We start from the raw sequence: 19152 nt of genomic DNA on the forward strand, positions 1-19152 counted from the left end.
CACTTAGTAGGCAAAGACCAGGATTTATGGAACAATGTGCTCTGGACACATACAAGACAAAGATAGTTATTTGGTTATCATAACAAAAGACACATGTGGTGAGAACCAAAGATAGCTTTTTCACCAGAAGAACCTAATAACAAACTATAAAGGATGTTTGAGGCTGCAGGCAGGACCTGGGCAGCTCATCATCACAAAATCCACTATGAATTCTTCATTTTAACAGAAAGTATTTGAGAATAATGTAATACTATCTTGCAGAAGATTGAAAGTCAAGCAGAAAGAAAGGAAGGAAAGGGAAGAGAGGGGGGGGAGGAGAGAGGGGGGGAGAGAGAATGAACACTGGAATGGCCAAGTCAAAGTATAGATCTAAATCCCACTGAGATGCTATCACGTGATTTGAAATTTGAAACAGCCCAAACATTGCACAGATGAAAAAAATCTGCAAAAAGTAGTGGGGAAAAAATTCTCCCAGGCAATGTCAGACACTAGTAAATGATTGAAAAAAGGTTAATTTGAGGTTGTTTCTGGCAAAGGGTCACTACCAGATATTAGAGCCACAGATGTACTTAATCTTTTTCAAAGAAGAAAATGGCATGTCTATTAATTTTCTAGTGAAATAATTGATTGCAAAGTCATTTTTCTTTTCAAAGTTCATTTAAGACACCTTTATATATTATTTAAATTAAGAAAAAATATTGATATTTCTATATATATCTTAGCGAAAACTTTACATGGGGTGTACTTACTTTTTTCACATGACAGTATAGATTGGGAATGCAGTTGTTTTTAGAGAATGGTGAATAAAAATTCAAGAAAGAAAACCATACAATCTATCATGCAGTACAAATATTTGTATAAGTGGCCCCCTAGAAATCTCTTCTGTGACCTTGAGATACTTTCAAACATCCCAGTGCTGGCTTAGCTAAACTTTTTTTTTTAAAGTGAGAACTGGAGCTCAGCAATTTTTAAGGTGTGGGTGAGAGGATCGGCAAATACATACATACATAGTTCTGGAAGGAAAGGAGAACCTTTGAGCAATCCCTGCCTCAGACTTTTCAGCACTGCAGCTTTTTCTAAAATATAAGGATTGCTGTTCCATATAAGTGGTTGCTGCTTAGTGATACCAAACCCGAAAGCAAAACGAAAAACAAACAAAAACCTGGCCCAGAGGTGATGAGATCAAGATTGTGATGTCCAAAAGAAGTCCCTCGTGATGTTTGGTCTCTATGCAAAACAGCATTTTCAAGATCCTCTGAGAAGTTCAGCACTAAAGAGAAAGTGGACCAAGAGCATCATGGTTTTTGCTCTCATCCATCTGTAAGGAAGGGAAAGGGGGAAACCTCACGTGCATACACTTACTTCTCTTTTAAAATTACTACAGCTGCTGTGACTATAAAGTTACATCAGGTGAGCCATTACAGCACTTTTCCAAACATGCAAAACAACTAATTTCCTGATTTTATTTCTCTTTGAATAGTGCATCTTCAAGGCCACGGTGTATCAACAAAAGTCTCTCTCCACTTGTTTCCATGTCCATAATTGGATTCAATTACCTCATATCCAGTGCTGGAAAATAAAAAAAACAAAATTCTTATTCAAGATATGAGATTTCTTTTTTTTTTTTTTTTACAACTGCATTGAGCACCTTGCTCATGAATTACTTTTATATTTCCAGAATGAAAGGAAAGGCGAAAGGACAACTGTTAACATCATCATTTCATAGGAAACTCTCTATGTAAAATTGCACAAAATTTTCACAATGATTTTCAGTTTCCCCAGCATTTATTTAAATACATTCCTCATGTGTGACAGATAAAAACATATTGGATCATCTTGAATGATAAAAGGAAGAAAGGCTATTTGTTTACATTTAGGGAAGGTTTTTGCATCTGATGATGAGTCACGAGGCTCCTTTTTCTACCAGATTAAATGTTTGTCAACCTCCAGGAAAGCATTCAGCAACCTCAATAGATTATTATAGGAATTGAAAACCCACTGTGCAATGTTTGGAATACTCTACCTGACTCTGTGGTTTCTTTCCCAAACCCCAAAAACTTTAACCTTAAACTGTCTACTATTGACCTCATCCCCTTCCTAAGAGGCCTGTAGAGGGCGTGCATAAGCGCACCAATGTGCCTACCGTCCCTGTCCTATTGTTTTTTATTTTTCTTATAAGTATCTATCTCATGTATTCAAAACTATATTTATTCTTATACCTGTATCTTGTAAGTGGTTGACAAATCAAATAAATACTAAAAAAAATACTAAATATGTTATTGCGTGACTGATACAGATACAGATAATCAGAGTTGGAAAGGACCTTGTAGGTCATCTAGTCCAACCCCCCCGCCCAAGTCGGAGACCCTACACCATTTCTGACAAATGGCAGTCCAATCTCTTCTTGAAAGTCTCAACTGATGGCGCTCCCACAACTTCCAAGGGCAAGCTGTTCCATTGGTTGATTGTTCTGTCAGAAAGTTTCTCCTTGTTTCCAGGTTAAATCTATCCTTGTTCAGTTTCCATCCATTATTCCTTGTCTGGCCTACAGGAGCTTTAGAAAATAGCTTGACCCCTTTCTCCCTGTGGCAACCCCTCAAGTATTGGAAGACCACTATCATGTCTCCCCTGGTCCTTCTCTTTACTAGACTAGCCAAGCCCAGTTCCTGCAACCGTTCATTGTATGTTTTAGCCTCCAGTCCCCTAATCATCCTGGTTGCTCTTCTCTGTACTTTTTCTAGAGTCTCAACATCTTTTTTATAATGTAGTGACCAAAACTGGATGCAGTACTCTAGGTGTGGTCTTACTAAGGCTTTATAGAGTGGTATTAGTACCTCCCTTGATCTTGACTGTATCCCTCTGTTAATGCAACTTAGTATTGCATTAGCTTTTTTGGTGGCTGCTACACACTGCTGGCTCATATTTAGTTGGTTGTCCACTAAGACTCCAAGATCCCTCTCACAGTTACTGCTATTGAGCCTGGTTTCACCCAGTCTGTATGTGTACTTTTGGTTTTTCTTGCCTAAGTGTAGGACTTTACTTTTCTCTATATTGAATTTCATTTTATTAGATACGGCCCAGTGTTCTAGTCTGTCAAGATCCATCTGGATCTTGAGCCTATCTTCTTAGGTGTTGGCTATTCCTGCCAGCTTAGTATCATCTGCAAATTTGGTAAGTTCCCCTTCTATTACCTCATCTAAGTCGTTAATGAAGATATTGAAGAGTACTGGGCCTAAGACGGAACCTTGTGGCACCCCACTGCTTACTTCCCTCCATGTAGACTTAGACCCATTAAGGACTACTCGTTGAGTACGGTTTGCCAGCCAGTTGCGAATCCATCTAGTGTTGGTGCTATCTATTCCACTTTTTTCTAGCTTACTAAGAAGTAGGTTGTGGTCTACTTTATGGAATGCCTTGCTGAAATCTAAATATATTATGTCCACAGTATTTTGCTGGTCTACTAATTTAGTCACTGTGTTGAAGAATGAAATAAGATTGGTTTGGCATGATCTGTTTTTAACAAGCTCATGCTGACTGCTAGTTATTACTTTACTTGTTTCTAGATGTTGGCAGATTGTTTTTTTATTATCTTTTCCAGTGTCTTCCTGGGTATTTATGTTAGGCTGATTGGTCTATAGTTTCCTGGGACTTTTTTGTTTTTCCTTTTTTGAAGATGGGAACCACATCAGCTCTTTTCCAGTCCTCTGGTAGTTCCCCGGTGCTCCAGGATTTTTGAAAGATATGGTGCAGTGGTTCTGAGATGACCTCTGCCAGCTCCTTTAAAACTCTGGGATGTAATCCATCAGGCCCCGGTGATTCGTTTTCATCAAGATCAGACAGGTGTCTGACCAGACTCTTTAGACTTACCAAATATATTTAAATTAATTATAAAATTAGATAAGGACTGTGTTACCAAGTTTGAGTAAATAATTTTATTTGACTAAATCTAAAATAAAAATTTGCATGTGGAACAAACTGATGAAACACTCATCATTATCCCACCAATTAACTGCTTGATTGCAAGACCTAATTACCTACTAGTTAGGCCGCAGTGAAAGATTAATTAATCTCGATCCCCGTGTAATAGCTTTAGTATAAAATAAAAATAAATGAAGTCTGAAGTAAATAGCAAGTCAGAGTGGAATGCTGCACACACAATATGAACATTTGTTCAATTATTTTTCCTTTTAGCTGATTGATGGCAAATATGGCATTCTCTATTTCTATTAAGCCAGTAAAGAAAAATACATTTTACAGATTGCGTGCTTGAGTCATTGCTTCATAGCTATAAATTAGTGAAATGGATCTATGTTACACAGATCTTACATACATAAAAAATAAAGATGGATACAGTCATTTTGATTTATATATCTTTGTTTCTTAGGTCTGCGTATTTCCATAGTACACAGGCTTGTCTCAAAAACATGACTGTTTATGTTACTGAATTTAATAATGAAAATGGCAAGTTATACCAAGCAGAACCCACAAATTAATGTTAAAATGTAAAAAGCTCCTATTCCATATGCAACCACACAGTCAGGCTCTTTGGCCTATGATATTCCTTCCACCCCTGTACATTCAATCCTTATTATGTGTTGGAAATCCCTGTTCTCCCAAACCCTACAAGTTTTCATACTTCTTCAAAAGTTGGAGTAAGTCTATGGACATTTACCCCTTTAAATACAGGCAGCTCAGTTTTGGCCTTGAAAGGAATAATATTCAGAGAGTTAGCGTCTTCTAACAAAAAATAACCTTATTTGCTGTAGACAGTGTTCCTCATCCTTTGCAACTTTAAGAAGGCCAGACATCTTAAAGTTGTTAAAGTTCAGAAACATTGCTATAAGACATCAGAGTTGATTTTCAAGTTTTAAAAATGTAATAAAAATATTGCAGAAGAGAGATTATTAATGTTTTACTTTATACATATAACTGTATTATTCTCAATAATTTTGAGGACTATGACAAGAAGTAACAATCAGCTTGCACTAAGATCAGCTAGCATGAAAAACCCTAAGAGTAAATAAACTTCACACAAATAATTATACAGTTTAAGTTTTGCCCAGTGCAGAATTTCCCCAGATAGCAACTTCACAATTTTTCTATTGATTAAAATATACTAAATTTTAGGAAATTGCAAAATCTCTGAGATTGTGATGTTCTGACTAAAATCCCTTCAATCCTTTTGAGGGGAAAACCCAAAATTTTGCAACATTTGGTATTATATTGAGATCTTAACTATTTTAAAATTACTTTATTTTATTTTGGTGCCCCTCTCAGAGGCCACTTATGGTAGCCACATGGACCATTAATGGCTTGACCACAGATAGAAGTAGCATTCTGAACCACACATTAATGTGATAATAGCTTGGTATACTTCACATATATCTAAGAATTTACATTAAACCTAAGAACATAAATTTTTTTTCTGCTCAAAATGGCAGTAAACAACCCATCAAATTGAACCATTGCTTCAGATTTCCTATATATTCCAAAGTCTTGGGAAATTTTCTCTACACTAGTTTAGGAACAGACAGAAGCCATACAGCATTATTTTCATGTGGAGTTTTGAAGTTCAACAATTACATTTTTGGGAGATAATTATGTCTTCTTGATATGCCAGAGGGATAACAGGGACACTTAGCGTAACAAACATATTTCTGGAGTAATTGTGACAAAAATAACACTGAACAACAAAGATTTTGCTTCCTGAACACTTTGGGCATACTTAATATTGTTGGTGGCTAATCATGAAAACGATTTCACCTATCAGGTACTGTTTATAGGAATCTTCTGTTTTTGCAATTTCTTCTTATATATATTTTAAGTTTACTAATTTTCACTTGTGTTATAAAATGCTTTGTGTATTTCATGCATGTCCAGGCATGCACTTGACATATTGTATAACATTGCACTACAAGAGCTATGGTGATGCAGTAATTACCATGCAGTGCTGCAGGCTAACTCTGCTGACTGCCAGGAGTTTGATACTGACCAGCTCAAGATTGAATCAGCCTTCCATTCTTCTGATATCAGTAAAATGATTGTTGGGGGCAATATGCTGACTCTGTAAACCACTTAGAGAGGGCTGTAAAGCACTGCGAAGTGGTATATAAGTCTAAGTGCTATTTCTGGATCAGGTACAGTTTGGGCATACCTAGGCATATTTAGGCTGGCTGGATGCTGCTTGGAAAGTAGGTTGCATGCACAGATGCTACTCATTTCATTGATATCAATTTCTATGTATTTTGATGTGATTGTTTCAAGACATAAGATAGTCTAGGCACATGTAATTTACATAACAAGTAAGCCAGTTGTAGACTTGTTATGGGACAGCTAATGATAGCAGAAAAGTCTCACTCATGTTGGAACAGTTGTGATATGGTTTACACTTGTGGCAAGTACAGCTTAGGCCTCAAAGATAGCAATAGCATTTAGACTTATATACCACTTTATAGTGTGTTACAGCTCTCTCTAAGCGGTTTACAGAGTCAGTATATTACCCACAACAATTTGGGTCCTCATTTTACCCATCTCGGAAGTATGGAAGGCTGAGTCAACCTTGAGCCTGGTGGGATTTGAACTGCCAAATTGTAGGCAGCTGGCTGCAGAAGAAGTAGCTTGCAGTACTGCACTCTAACCACTGCGCCACAGAGGCCCTATGCACCACGACTGGACTTGCTAAGGAAGCATATGAATTTATTCTGGTTATGCGATTGATGATCAAGACAACCGAGTTCCTTACATTTGTTGTGCAAGATGTGCTGTTCATCTTAGACCTTGACTCAGATGAACTTGGAAGTCAATGTAATTTGTTATCCCAATGATATAGCCAGAACAGAATGATTACATGAAAGTCTGTTAGTTCTGTCTGATTAATGTCACTGGCTCCTCTGCTAAAACTAAGAAATAAATTAAATACCTCAATCTGCCTTTAGCCATATGACCAGTGCCACATGATAACAATCTGCCAGTACTGAAGCTATCAAAGACATGAAGCTTAGACAAAATAGACAAAGATGCTGCAACGCACCAGCCAGGAAGGAACAGTGACAATGATCTGAATTTTGAAGTGTGTTGGTCTGGTGAACTCATCTCATACAAAATCAAAATTAAATGATCAAAAGCAGAACTACTGGGTTCAAAACTGCTAGAATGGTGTTTGCTATCACCAGTACGAAGCTTTCTGTTTTTCAAAGCTGCCAAGATGATTTAACAAATTTCTTGGCACAGGTTGAAACCTCATTTTTTTGTACTGACATTGATGATTTGTTCACAGTTTTGGATTGTGAGTATGACCCACTAGAATGGCATCTCTTTATTGATTCATCAGTGTTAAGCCTCAAGGCTGTCTTGTTACACAATGGCAATATACATCCTTCAGTTCCTATTGGCTATGCTGCACAAATGAAAGAAACGTATGAAAACAAGGAACTGTTGTTGAAGCATATCCAGTACACCAAGTGTAACCGGAATATCTGTGGATATCTAAAAGTACTCACTCTGCTGCTTGCGATGCAGCTTGGATATACCAAGTACTGTTGTTACAAAAGAATGTGCAAAAGAATCACATTACATGAAAAAGAAATGGCTACTCCAAAAGAATTTGGTTCCAAGCCAGAAAAACATGGTGTATGAACCACTTGTTGACCTGACAAATATATTTTTGCCTCCCCTTCACATAAAACTTGAAGGAAAAAAATGTGAAAGCAATGAAAAAGGAAGGCGAATGTTTTCATTATTTGAAACAGAAGGTTCCATGAATAACTGATGCTAAGATTAAGGAAAACATTTTTGTTGGTTCACAGATTTCCAATGAAAAGCGGTTTGAAGATCTATCAGTAGCATGAGACAAAATCACCTGGAAATCATTTAAGGGTGTTGAGAATTTTCTTGGCAAATGCAGAGCACCAAACTATATTCAGTTCGTTGACAAGTTTCTTACAGCATACAAGATTGTGAAATGCAACATGTCACTGAAGATTCATTTTCTGCATTGACACTTGGACTTCTTTCCCAAAAATCTAGGTGCAATAGGTGATGAACATGGTGAAAGCTTTCATAAGAACATTGGCACAATAGAAAATCAGTATCAGGGCAACTGGAATTCATCAATTCTGGCTGACAATTGTTGGACACTACAGTGAAATGCATCAGACACTGAGTACAAGTGAAAATCAGCAGCAAAACACTTTTAGGCTGTTGAACTCATGCAGTATGTTGGAAGCATTATGCAATTAAATAAATTACAGTCAAGAAAAGTTAATTTGATATTTCTCAAGAATACTATGATTTTGAAATCATATTTGTGTTCAGTCTGAAGGGGTCTATCATAATCATCCAAATATTTTCAGGAAGCAAAATTTTTGAAAATAACAACAATGTGCAGTGTAATATGTGCCAAGATTCTGAAAAATAAGAACAATGGTTTGCTGTATGTTGCTACTGCACATTAGAAAAGAAATAAGCCCTATGGTTGTGAAATATAGGAGCATGTCATAATGTAAAGTCTATATCATAACCAAGCTGAGAGCTATTCATGTCTTATTGGAATAAGACTATAATACTAAATCATGTGTTTCAAATTCTATTTTAGAAATATGTAGAAAAGAAAATCTTTGTCATGTTGACAAACATGCACCCAAAATACAGATAATGGCTACTCACCATCATCATTCTAACATTACTCCTTTTGCATCTTTTGAAAAAGCAAGCAAAGGGTTAGTAATTAGTCAAACAAACAAGAATAGAATAATTCAGGCATGCCATAGTTCCATGTAACGTGAAAGAAATGAGAGCACCAACATTAACAAAAATACCTCTGGATAATCCAAAAACAATTAACATTCCTCTTGATTTTTATATCACCAGAAGTGCTTTCAAATCAGCTGGATCAAATAAGAAATTGGATATGCAACAGCAAAACAAAACAAAGCAAAAAAAAAAAAAAAAGAGCACAGCATAATCCCAGAAATTCATGCACCCCATGCAAAAGGCAGGGTAACATCTACCTTTAAGAAGAAATCTGCTTTCACATTAAGAGATTGATTCTTTTGGCCAAGCAATTTATATGGTCATTATCCCATTTATCCTAAAAAATACCATCCAGTAGACATACCAAAAACTACTGTACCACAAAGCATTAGTAATCCTTGAAATGACCAGAAGATCACCAGTGATTTGATGCCATGATTCATGTTACATTATCTTGCATACATGTCTATTTCTAAGTGGCATCAACAGTCATTCTCTGATGTCAACCAAAACACCAATATCAAATCTCCCAAACTAAACAAAATTACCACCTACCATTAAGTGATTCTTCAACAGCTTTCTGTAAAATATTTAAAATACATAAAGCTTTCAAGTCTAGTTTGGAGGTCCAAAATTTAAACAACTCTAATCGATATATATAATAAATAGTGATTCTATAAAAGAAATAAAAAGAGGCAGCAAAACATTAGAAAGATTAGTGACAGGTTTGGTTATTTCCAGGCTATAAAAGATGACGACGTGCCTGCTTCAGAAGTACTTCAGTGGCAATAGCTTCTCTTTGCAATTTAGCAGTAATGCAGAAAACAAACATTACAAAGAACAAGTAGCTGTATTCAGCAAGATCGCGTCTGCAATGACAACTGTAGAACACATTTCATTTAACTGGTAGCAAACTACAAATCACAGAAATAAGCTGAAGAACCAAATCTTTCAAACATATCATCAAAACTTTAACAAAGACAGTATCAGTTATATTTTTGTCAAAATATTGGAGTACAACAGCATAACTGCTTTAATGGTGGTAACTTTCCCCCCCTTAAAAGTACAGTTAAGCAAAGGGATGTGATGACCACACCAGGAATATACAAATGTTTCTTTATATTTCAATACGTTCATTATTTTGAAATATCACTAAAATGCCCCCCAAAAAAAACTTGGTACCAAAATGATCATCTTGTGAATGCTTTATTTCCCCATTTTGGCCATTTCCCATTTTGGGGAAATAATAATTTGCTTTATTTCCCCATTTTGGCCACTATTTAAAGTGTACTAAAGTTTGTCCATGTATGTTGTATACAGTGATCCCCAACCTTTTTTACGCCGCGGCCCGGTACTGGTATCAGCTGGGCGCCGCGACCCGGTACCGGCATCAGCTGGTCGCCGCCATCTTTTTTTGATGAAAACGTGCTTCTGGTGAGCTTTCTACCCAGAAAAGCTCACCGGAAGCGCTGGCGCCGCCATCTTTTTTTGATGAAAACGTGCTTCCAGTGAGCTTTCTACCCAGAAAAACTCACCGGAAGCACTTTTTCATCAAAAAAAGATGGCGGCGCCCAGCAAGCCAGCGGCCCGGTAGGACCTGTTCCGCGGACCGGTACCGGTCCACGGACCAGTGGTTGGGGACCCCTGTTGTATGAGACTTTGGCTTAGTCACAAAGCATAGATCTCAGTGCCTAATTTCTATTTGTATTTTTTTTTCCAGCCTGAATCAATCCACTCACTGGCCTGTTTGTTTGTCTAGTCCAGTAAAAGTTGGTAGGTATGTGTTTTCTACTTTCTAATCTAAAGCTGAGAGTGAGTGACTGGTTCAAAATCACTCAATTGGTTTATCTGGCTAAGGGAAGACTAGAACTTGGGTTTCCCTAATCTTAATCCAGCACATTCACCACTTTACCACACTGGCTCTCAGAGAGATAGTAGGTTATGTTGGTATATTGATAGACAAGACTTGCACAAACACACATGTTTTACATACAGAGAGAAAAACTGAAAGTCTTTACCAGTAAATGATTGTATTTAAATGTTTCTTGTTTTCTTGATTACTGAATTATACAGATAATTTAAGGACTTTCAAGAAAAGGGTATAAAATAGAATAAGATATAAATGATTTAAGAAAAGAATACAGCTGGTTACCCTAGTCCAGGATGCCCACAAATACTGTATTAAAAGGATTTGTATTGCAGATCATTTTTTCATATATTGTTAGAAAATTAGTAACAATAGATTAGAAATCAGGTTTAGGAATTATCTCAAACTTAATGAATCTAATCACAAAGATTTAGCTAATGCCATTGCAGACGCAATACATGCTATGGTTAAAGCAAGCCAGAAGAGACAGATTCACAAATAAGAAGACATGGACAGGTGTAAGAAATATGTGACCCAAATTCTGTTCTGCTACTTTAAGTTAATCTTTCCACTATGTCTGAGTACAGAACTTGACATACCCACAGTAGTGCACTGCACATTACGCACCTGCTTTAAAGGGCTAGAAAATTCATTTGTTCTCAGATGAATAAAAAAACCAAGCCAAAGAGTGCTTGAAGTTTGTCCTTGGCTTACAACCATCATGAACTCTGCCCATTCATATTTATAAGTTGTGAAGTTGTAAACCCATGTGACCAATCCAATTTTGCATATATATGTGTGTGTGTGTGTGTGTGTGTGTGTGTGTGTATGTGTATGTGTATATGTATATATGTATATATGTATATATGTATATATGTATATATGTATATATGTATATATGTATATATGTATATATGTATATATGTATATATGTATATAAGTATATAAGTATATAAGTATATGCATATGTATTTGCAGTGCTCTTAAAGTAGATTTTGAAGTTACAAACCAACTGCCAGGGTTGTTAAGCAAACACCACAGTTGTTAAGCAAACCAATGATTTATTACAGGTTGGTTTTGGTGGAAACCAGAAGTAAATGCTGTTTTTCAGTCAATATGTAAAACCCAGTTTATATGACTGCAGGATGCTGCAACTGGCTATATAAATACAGGCTGGTTGCTAAGTGCCTGACATGCGGTCATATCAGGGATGGGATCTGACTGGTATAACTACCGGTTCTGTCTATTAGCATCACGCACGCATGCACAAGTCGCGCGAGTGCAATTTACAACCTGCTGAGCTGCCCGGACAGCTGAGCAGCGCCGTGTGCAAGTGCACAGTGGTTGGAAAAGCCCTTGTTTCCTGCTTTTTCAACTGCAGCTGTGTCGCGCAAAGCAGCTGCAGTTGAAAAAGCAGGAAATAAAGGTCAGATAAGAGCCCGGGGGGATTGGTGGGCCACAACAGCAGCAGACATAGAACCGGTTCTATGTCTGCTGCTCTTCAGAGCAACTGGTTCTACAGAGGTGGACAGAACTGAAACCCACCCCTGGGTCACATGTCCATGGGAGAGGCTAGTGGTCATCAGAATTTTGGAGTCATAAATATCTGAGGAAATTCACTGTAACTTCAAATGGTTGTTAACTGACCAGTGTACACAGGTTCAACAATCTTCCTACTTTCCATGCATCTCAAAGGGAAAGGAGCACAATAAAGGCAGCATAGATGAAAGACAATAGAGATGGCATCAGTAATCATCTCAGGCAGCAGCTTCTCTTGGGAAATTTTGTATTGTAATTAATTAATTGATTTCTATAGCCACCCATTTCAATCAATGACTCTAGATGGTTTACAATTCCAAATCTTGTGATTTCATGAGGTCTTAAACAATGTTGTAATATTTCAGATGTATTTGTTTGTTTCTGGATGGCCAGTTTAGCACACCCTCTGAGGCTGTCCATAGATTTGCATTACCTATCACTATTGTGCAGTCATGCTGTCTCCTATAAATACTTTGTCTAGGTTGAAGTTTTCCATGTAGCAGAATATGCACATCTAAAGTTATAGTTCATAAAGATCTTGAAGTACAGAGAAAGCAAGAAGCAAGGCTTGAGAATACTATGGACATGCACACAATTATTTTTAATCACTTCATAGTAGGATACTGTCTTTCTTCAACCATCCCAGAATTTATAGGGTATTATGCAAGACAATAATTCACATATAACATATTTGCATTGCCTGTACCAGTTATCCAAAACTTAGCAAAATGTCTCTATCTCAAAAATGCAAATGTTCATCCAAATCAATATAGCAATGAATCTTTGAAATCTGTTCAATAAATAAATGATGAAGTAGAGACAGAAGAAAAATAAATACAGGGAATTAACACAGAAATTGATGTAATTTGTTAAATTTTATTTTAGTCAGATGCACATTTAACTAGGCTTTTATTTTGCCCAATTTCTTTGTATTAATTTAGCTACTTTTTTGATTTGGCCACTGACATGCCACCCAAAATTGGCCTCTAGTTAGTCTGGGATGTAGTGGGGGATAAAAGTAGGCAGCACTCTTAAAGAATATACATTGATTTAGCTATTCTTTAATAACTAAGCATGAACAAGTCAACTGTGATTTCAGGGTTCAAATGTGATATGTGAGACTGTTTAATGACACACAGAGGAAAAAAGGAGAAAGAAACCAACACAAATGAATCCACTGGAGTTGCATAGCTTATAGATTCAAATAAAATTAAATGAATGGGTGGATGTATTTAATATGTAAATAATATATTACATACAGACAATAATTCAACCTAATTTTAAATATCTCATTAAATCTTCACCATATGGAATAATGCAATAATACTGATCACCCATTGAAAGAACATCCTGATTCCAGTGGATAACTGATCAAGCTGCAAGTCAAGTTTACATTTTGCAATTTCAATATGAAATAGGGTAAGAAAAGATATTGCCAGAAAGACTTCTTAGAGTAGAATGAAAAATGTGGAAACCCAGGTTCAATGAGTTCCAAGAGAGTTGGTACTGACTTGATGGCACAGTAAAGATCCTTGAAGAAAGTATAGATAGCCAGTTGAATGCAACACACATTCTTGCCATGTTTTCTGTGGGTTTTGCTTGCTACCAATCTGCAATTATGAAAGCTCAGCATTTCATTACAAATTCTCTGAGCCATGTAGACACCCCAAATACATTAATGGTAAGCTTACCCTTGGAGGCTGATGATCTTTCAAGTTGGAACCTAGGTTAAAAATATAAAACACATTTTCTGTTTAGATAACTAAAACTAATCTAATCTAATCACATTACATGGGTGATATTATCAGTGCCCCATTAATTATTTTTCAATGCGGGTTTATTTCTATCTTTCAGTTATTACAATATTACAGCGTTCATAAGCTGAATTAAGGGGGAAAAGTAAGAAGCAAGCCACTGCAATGTTAGGGAAACTCTAAATAGTTTAATTGCCTAAGAAAGGAATGAAGACTTAACTGAAAACTAACAAACTCTCCTTTTACAATCATTTTTCTAAAACAGAGTTAATCTATCAGATATCTGACGATTCCAAAAAGGGTTTTAAATCCAGGGTTAATCTATCAGAAATCTGATGATTCCAAAAAGAGATTTAAATACTTAGCCTTTAAATGTTAACATATATTTCTCAGATATGATTTGCTACGGATTCATTTTATTGTATCTGGAGCATATACACTTGAGACCCCACCTTCCAGAAGACATAGGAAGAAAATTGGACAACTGAAACAATGGATTCTTATAATGGAAGAAGTGATACTGAGGATGATCCTGGAATTACTATCTAATCTGACCACATGAAACAATTATTTCTGGTATAGACTATAGTAAATCTTTAATGTCCTTTACTTCTGATCTGCTAGGATTCTAAGCATGCAGGTAGAAAATTAATGTTGTGTTAAAATAGTCTCAACGTTCTATGATCACCCCACATTTTTTGTTCCTTTTTGATGTCAGATGCATGGGGGGGAGAATTTTGGAACAAAAGATATAGTTCTTTGGATATGTGAAATTTACTCATACAGTATATACTAGTTACAGACATTGTATAATAGAACTGCATATGTGAACCGGCTTTCAGGAATACACCAAACAATAATTATTGTAGACTGTCATCCTTGATTTTTCATCTCTGTTGATTGAAGTTTGTTTTCTCATACTATAATTTAATCATTTGATTTATATTTTCCATTAGATGCAGCTATTTGTAACAAAACATTCCAGCTGGCATTACATATAAGGGCAATAACTCTCTACATCAAAGCTGGCTCAAATCATTTATTATTTAATGCAGTTTTACTGCTTTATTTGTTATTTCAAAGCAGCCTTTTATCAGCACCTTCCTTCCTACACTAAAATCTTGCTGTTTAAATCAAGATATAATAATGGGACATCAAAATTAATTCTACTATAGACAATTTGAGGCTTCCAGTTTGGGCTTCTTTCAGCGACAGACTGAAATCCGTGATCGTGCGCGGTTTTGATCCATGCTGGCAGCTGGAGCGCCCTGAGCCGCCCGGATTCGGGGCTGAAGCCACCCCATAGAGGTGGTGAAGAAGGGGGAGCTGTCAGCAGGGTTGAGGAAAGCCGCATCTCTCCTCCTCAGCTGACCATTACTCCCAAAAGCAGTTGGAGCAGTGGTCAGAAATGGCCACCTCAAAGAAGAACCTGACTGGACAAGATTGTGTGAGAGGAAGTTTAAAGGAGAAAGTTTGACTGACTGGGTTGAATGGAGAACATCTATTTAAGGTACCTGGAACCTGAATTTTAAAGACTAATACTATTCCTAAAAAACATCTTAAGTGGTGAAAGAGAAAGGGAAAGGAAACGGAACTGGCTTTTTTCCCTCTCATATTGACAGTTTTAATTGACTTGGAATGTTAAGAAGAAGAGATTCGAATAAGGAATTGATACTAATCCACTTTGACATTAATAGGCTATTTCTAGCTGAAAATCAAGTGTCAAAGGGATAAAGATTCTTGGATAATTTAAAAATTTTCTTTAAAAAAGAAAGAAAGCAGAGGAGGGAAAAAGGAAACAAGAGGGTGGAATCTGGAAAATCTACAAGATAACAAAGCCCCTGGAAAGAGAAAGTGAGAAAAAAGCAAGAAACAGTTTTGGATTATTGGATGATTCCTAGAATTTTGGATGGTGGATCCTAATGAAACAAAATAAAATCAATTGGGGATTGTTTAAATTTTTTTTAAATGGCATCACTCCTTGAAGAGTTAAAAATGAGACTTAAAGAACAAAAAGAAGAAGCAGAAGAGGGAAGAGGATCTTTTGGCTTCATATTTCAATTTTTAGAAATGGAGATTTTGAATTATGAAAAACAACAAGAAACACTGGCAGAACAAGAAGGGCGAGATAAAGAAGAAGCCATCTTTAATGACCAAGCAATTTTAAGCGGGATAAAAAAGGGAAAGGGGGGAAGGGGGTTAAAAACTTAAGCATTGAAGCAACATCCAAAAAAATCAGTAATTTGAAAAGCAATCATAATATCAGGACGAAGCAGAAGGGAGGATCACAAAAGGGAGAATCAGATAGAAAAGGGAATAAAAAGGGGAGGGAGAAGAAGAGAAGGAAGAGGGAAAGGAAAAGAAGCTACATAGGATAGAAACAAGATATAAAGGTATAGGAAAAGCATACAAGAATTAAAGGTATAAAACTATTTAAAAGACACAGAGACAATGGTTAAAATTTAACTTAAGGAGAGGATTCTGCAAGGGTGCATGGGATAGCATTGTTATCTTAGAAATAGAAAAGGGTTAGAAAATATGTTTAGATGATTAAAGTGATAGAAAAAATTTATATTGATGTGTAATGAAATATTACTTTGTAAAGAGAATAAGGCTCTCAATGATTTTTGAATTTGAATAAGAATAATAATTTTATTGACTACTGTTAATAACTATTGTTTGGTTTTTTTATTTAAAGACAGTAATAAGTAAAATATGAAATATAGATGATTAAAGTGAAAGACAACTGATATTACTATGTAATGTTTGTCAAAAGAAATAGAAATGTAAAAGATTGTTACAGAATTCGATTCAAAACAGGTATGTGTTATAAAATAGAGGTTAAAAAATGAATGTTATAACTGTAAAGGTGTGACTTAAATTTTTAAACAAGATTTGAAAAAAGATACAAAGGTGTTACACTTCAGTCTAGTAATTACAGGGGAAAATTTGTTTTATGAGAAAAGATAATATGAAATTGTAAACAGGACAGATGAAAGTATAAAAACATTTATTAGAAAGATCTTAAAAATTAGAAAAAAATATGTAATTGAATTAAGAAAGAAATGAGATTATTTAAAATAAGGCTATAGGAAGTAAAGAAAGGGAAAAGGTATTGGAAAAATTGTGAAAATAGTTATAAGATATGGATTAGAATGTATGATAAATATGTATTGAGTTGTATGGAGAAGTGATAACCCGAGGTCACACTGTTCTCCAAAAAAGATATTTTATTTGTATTTATATGTTTTGTGAAAACTTAAATAAAACTTTTATTAAAAAAATAAATTCTACTGTAGAACAAAGGGTCACATAAAGTGAAGCTCTGGGAATTTGGAAAGAATTTGTCTGCAAGATAATCAGATGTGAGCCATCAATTTGAGTTCTCTGAAGCTCCCTTAAACTGTGCCACTGAAATTCAATAGCAAAATGACAATTTTATTGGATTTTTAACTAACTGCATTTACTTTAAACTGTTTTAAACTAAAATAGAGTTTATTTATTTATTGGACGTCTATGCTGCCCATCTCAATACTACAGAGACTCTAGCCAATGTACAATATAATTAAAATTAAAAAGTGCAAAAGGCAATTAAAAAAGTAAAAAATTAATAAAAATTAAAACCAAAATTAAACACAGCCTCGGGGAAAGAATCTTCTCTATCCTATCAGGCACCCCTCAATGTAGAGGGCCCCTATAGGGCCACAGGCCAAGCAGCAGAGCTAAGTTTTTAGGTTCTTCTGGAAGGCCAGGAGCATGGGAGCAGATCTCACCTTTGACAGGGGAATATTCCAGAGGACAATTATATAATGGATTATATCATGGGTAAAGTTATTTCATGTATGAGCAATCTTGCCCTACATCTAATTTTAAGGCTCCAGAGTACCTATAGATTACACTATAGAAATTTCCTGATAACGCTGCCAATATTATTTGGTGCAATTTTCTCATTTTGCCCCAGAAAAACGGCAAAACAGGTTTTGTATCTTAAGCCATTCAACCTTGCACATTGAGTACGGTCTCCTTCTAGAAAAAAAAAATGTTTGGATTTCTTTTGATTGTTCTTCTAGTTTAATACTATACTCTAAATACCACACTGTCCTTCTGGTCTCTATCCTATTCCCTCTAGCCTTAGGAGGCCAATATGATGGAAACTGATCATCACTGCAACAGAGAATACTAAACTAGACAGTTCAAGTGGTTTGAACAAAAATAAAGCAAGTTGCAGTACTTCTGTCTGCTGACTGAACAAATGTATTATAATTATAATTAAGTTCTTAATGGGAAATATATAACTTATAGATTGTAGGGTTACCATTAACCCAATATAGTACACCTTTTTCTCTTTGTACTATAATAGAAATAAAATTAGGTATCTGATACACCTTTGGAAAATTGTAGCATGCAAACCAATCATTTATGATGAGATATGCCTGTCACTGAAAAACATGCGTAACAACGCAATGCACGAAAAAAAAAAGGGAAACATATACTAAAAAGGAACTCTAAATTAACACTTGAGTAGACAATTCTGGACTCAAGTATTTCTTTGTATTTGATATAACTCAGGATTAAACAGCCACTACTGAATAGTACTTATTTGACTTTTACTTGTTTAAATAGTCATGGTTGTGCCTTTGCTTATATTTCTACCTAGCATGATCAGTTCTCTAGCCATGCAGCAAGAGAGGATTTATGCACAAAGAAAATCATCATTGTCTGAAGTAACTATTGAGAGTGAAAACTCCAGTCGCAGCAGGTTCTTCATCACACATATTACAAATATTTTCTATAGGCACAAATTTAAATATTCTATGAACGGAAACAGAATGGTTGAAATTCACACACTAATCCAATACTTCAGATATAATTTGTTAAACAAGCCAGAGTGTCCCGGTCTACACAAAATACTATGAAATGATGTCATCTCATGACAAAACATAAACTAATAGAACATTATGCTTAGCACTGTATCTGAATCAATTAAAAAGAGCAAAGTAACAAAAGAGTTTATGGCATTGCATGCAACAATAATACAGCAGTCATCTTCAATTTTTTTAAGATACTGAATGTTAGACCATCGGTTAAATGTCCACAATCAGCTGATCATCTGTACTCCTCTTAATGATGTTGAACATACCTTTAATTTTGACAGCTTTTAATTAATTTATGTCATAAATTAATACCATAAATGTCATAATTTTTACTCTTTCACTCTAATCTATTATAAAGTTTTCTAAT

At 35.5% G+C, this 19152-nt stretch overlaps 1 protein-coding gene across 10 annotated transcripts in view; it reads right to left on the reverse strand.

Annotated features, from left to right (window-relative positions):
• Positions 1-638: 638 nt before the first annotated feature.
• The window catches only part of CD47 (CD47 molecule), a 69216-nt gene continuing 50702 nt past the window's right edge, over positions 639-19152 (reverse strand). For 3 of the 10 annotated variants that reach the window (XM_026663972.2, XM_087966533.1, XM_087966532.1), the window contains exons 9-12: positions 13849-13880; positions 9307-9331; positions 8665-8695; positions 1453-1569 (exon numbers count right to left, since the gene is read on the reverse strand). In XM_026663972.2, the coding sequence (XP_026519757.1) occupies positions 8670-8695; positions 9307-9331; positions 13849-13880 (83 nt within the window). In that variant the 3' untranslated portion in view covers positions 1453-1569; positions 8665-8669. Of the gene's footprint in view, positions 1570-8664; positions 8696-9306; positions 9332-13848; positions 13881-19152 lie in introns of all 10 variants that reach the window. The other 7 variants (XM_087966527.1, XM_087966525.1, XM_087966529.1 and 4 more) reach the window with 4 other exon arrangements.

This window comes from Notechis scutatus, chromosome 5 (assembly GCF_049901735.1).
Source record: "Notechis scutatus isolate UNSWTSFEM ecotype Mainland chromosome 5, rNotScu1.2, whole genome shotgun sequence".
Taxonomy (NCBI): Eukaryota; Metazoa; Chordata; class Lepidosauria; order Squamata; family Elapidae; genus Notechis; species Notechis scutatus.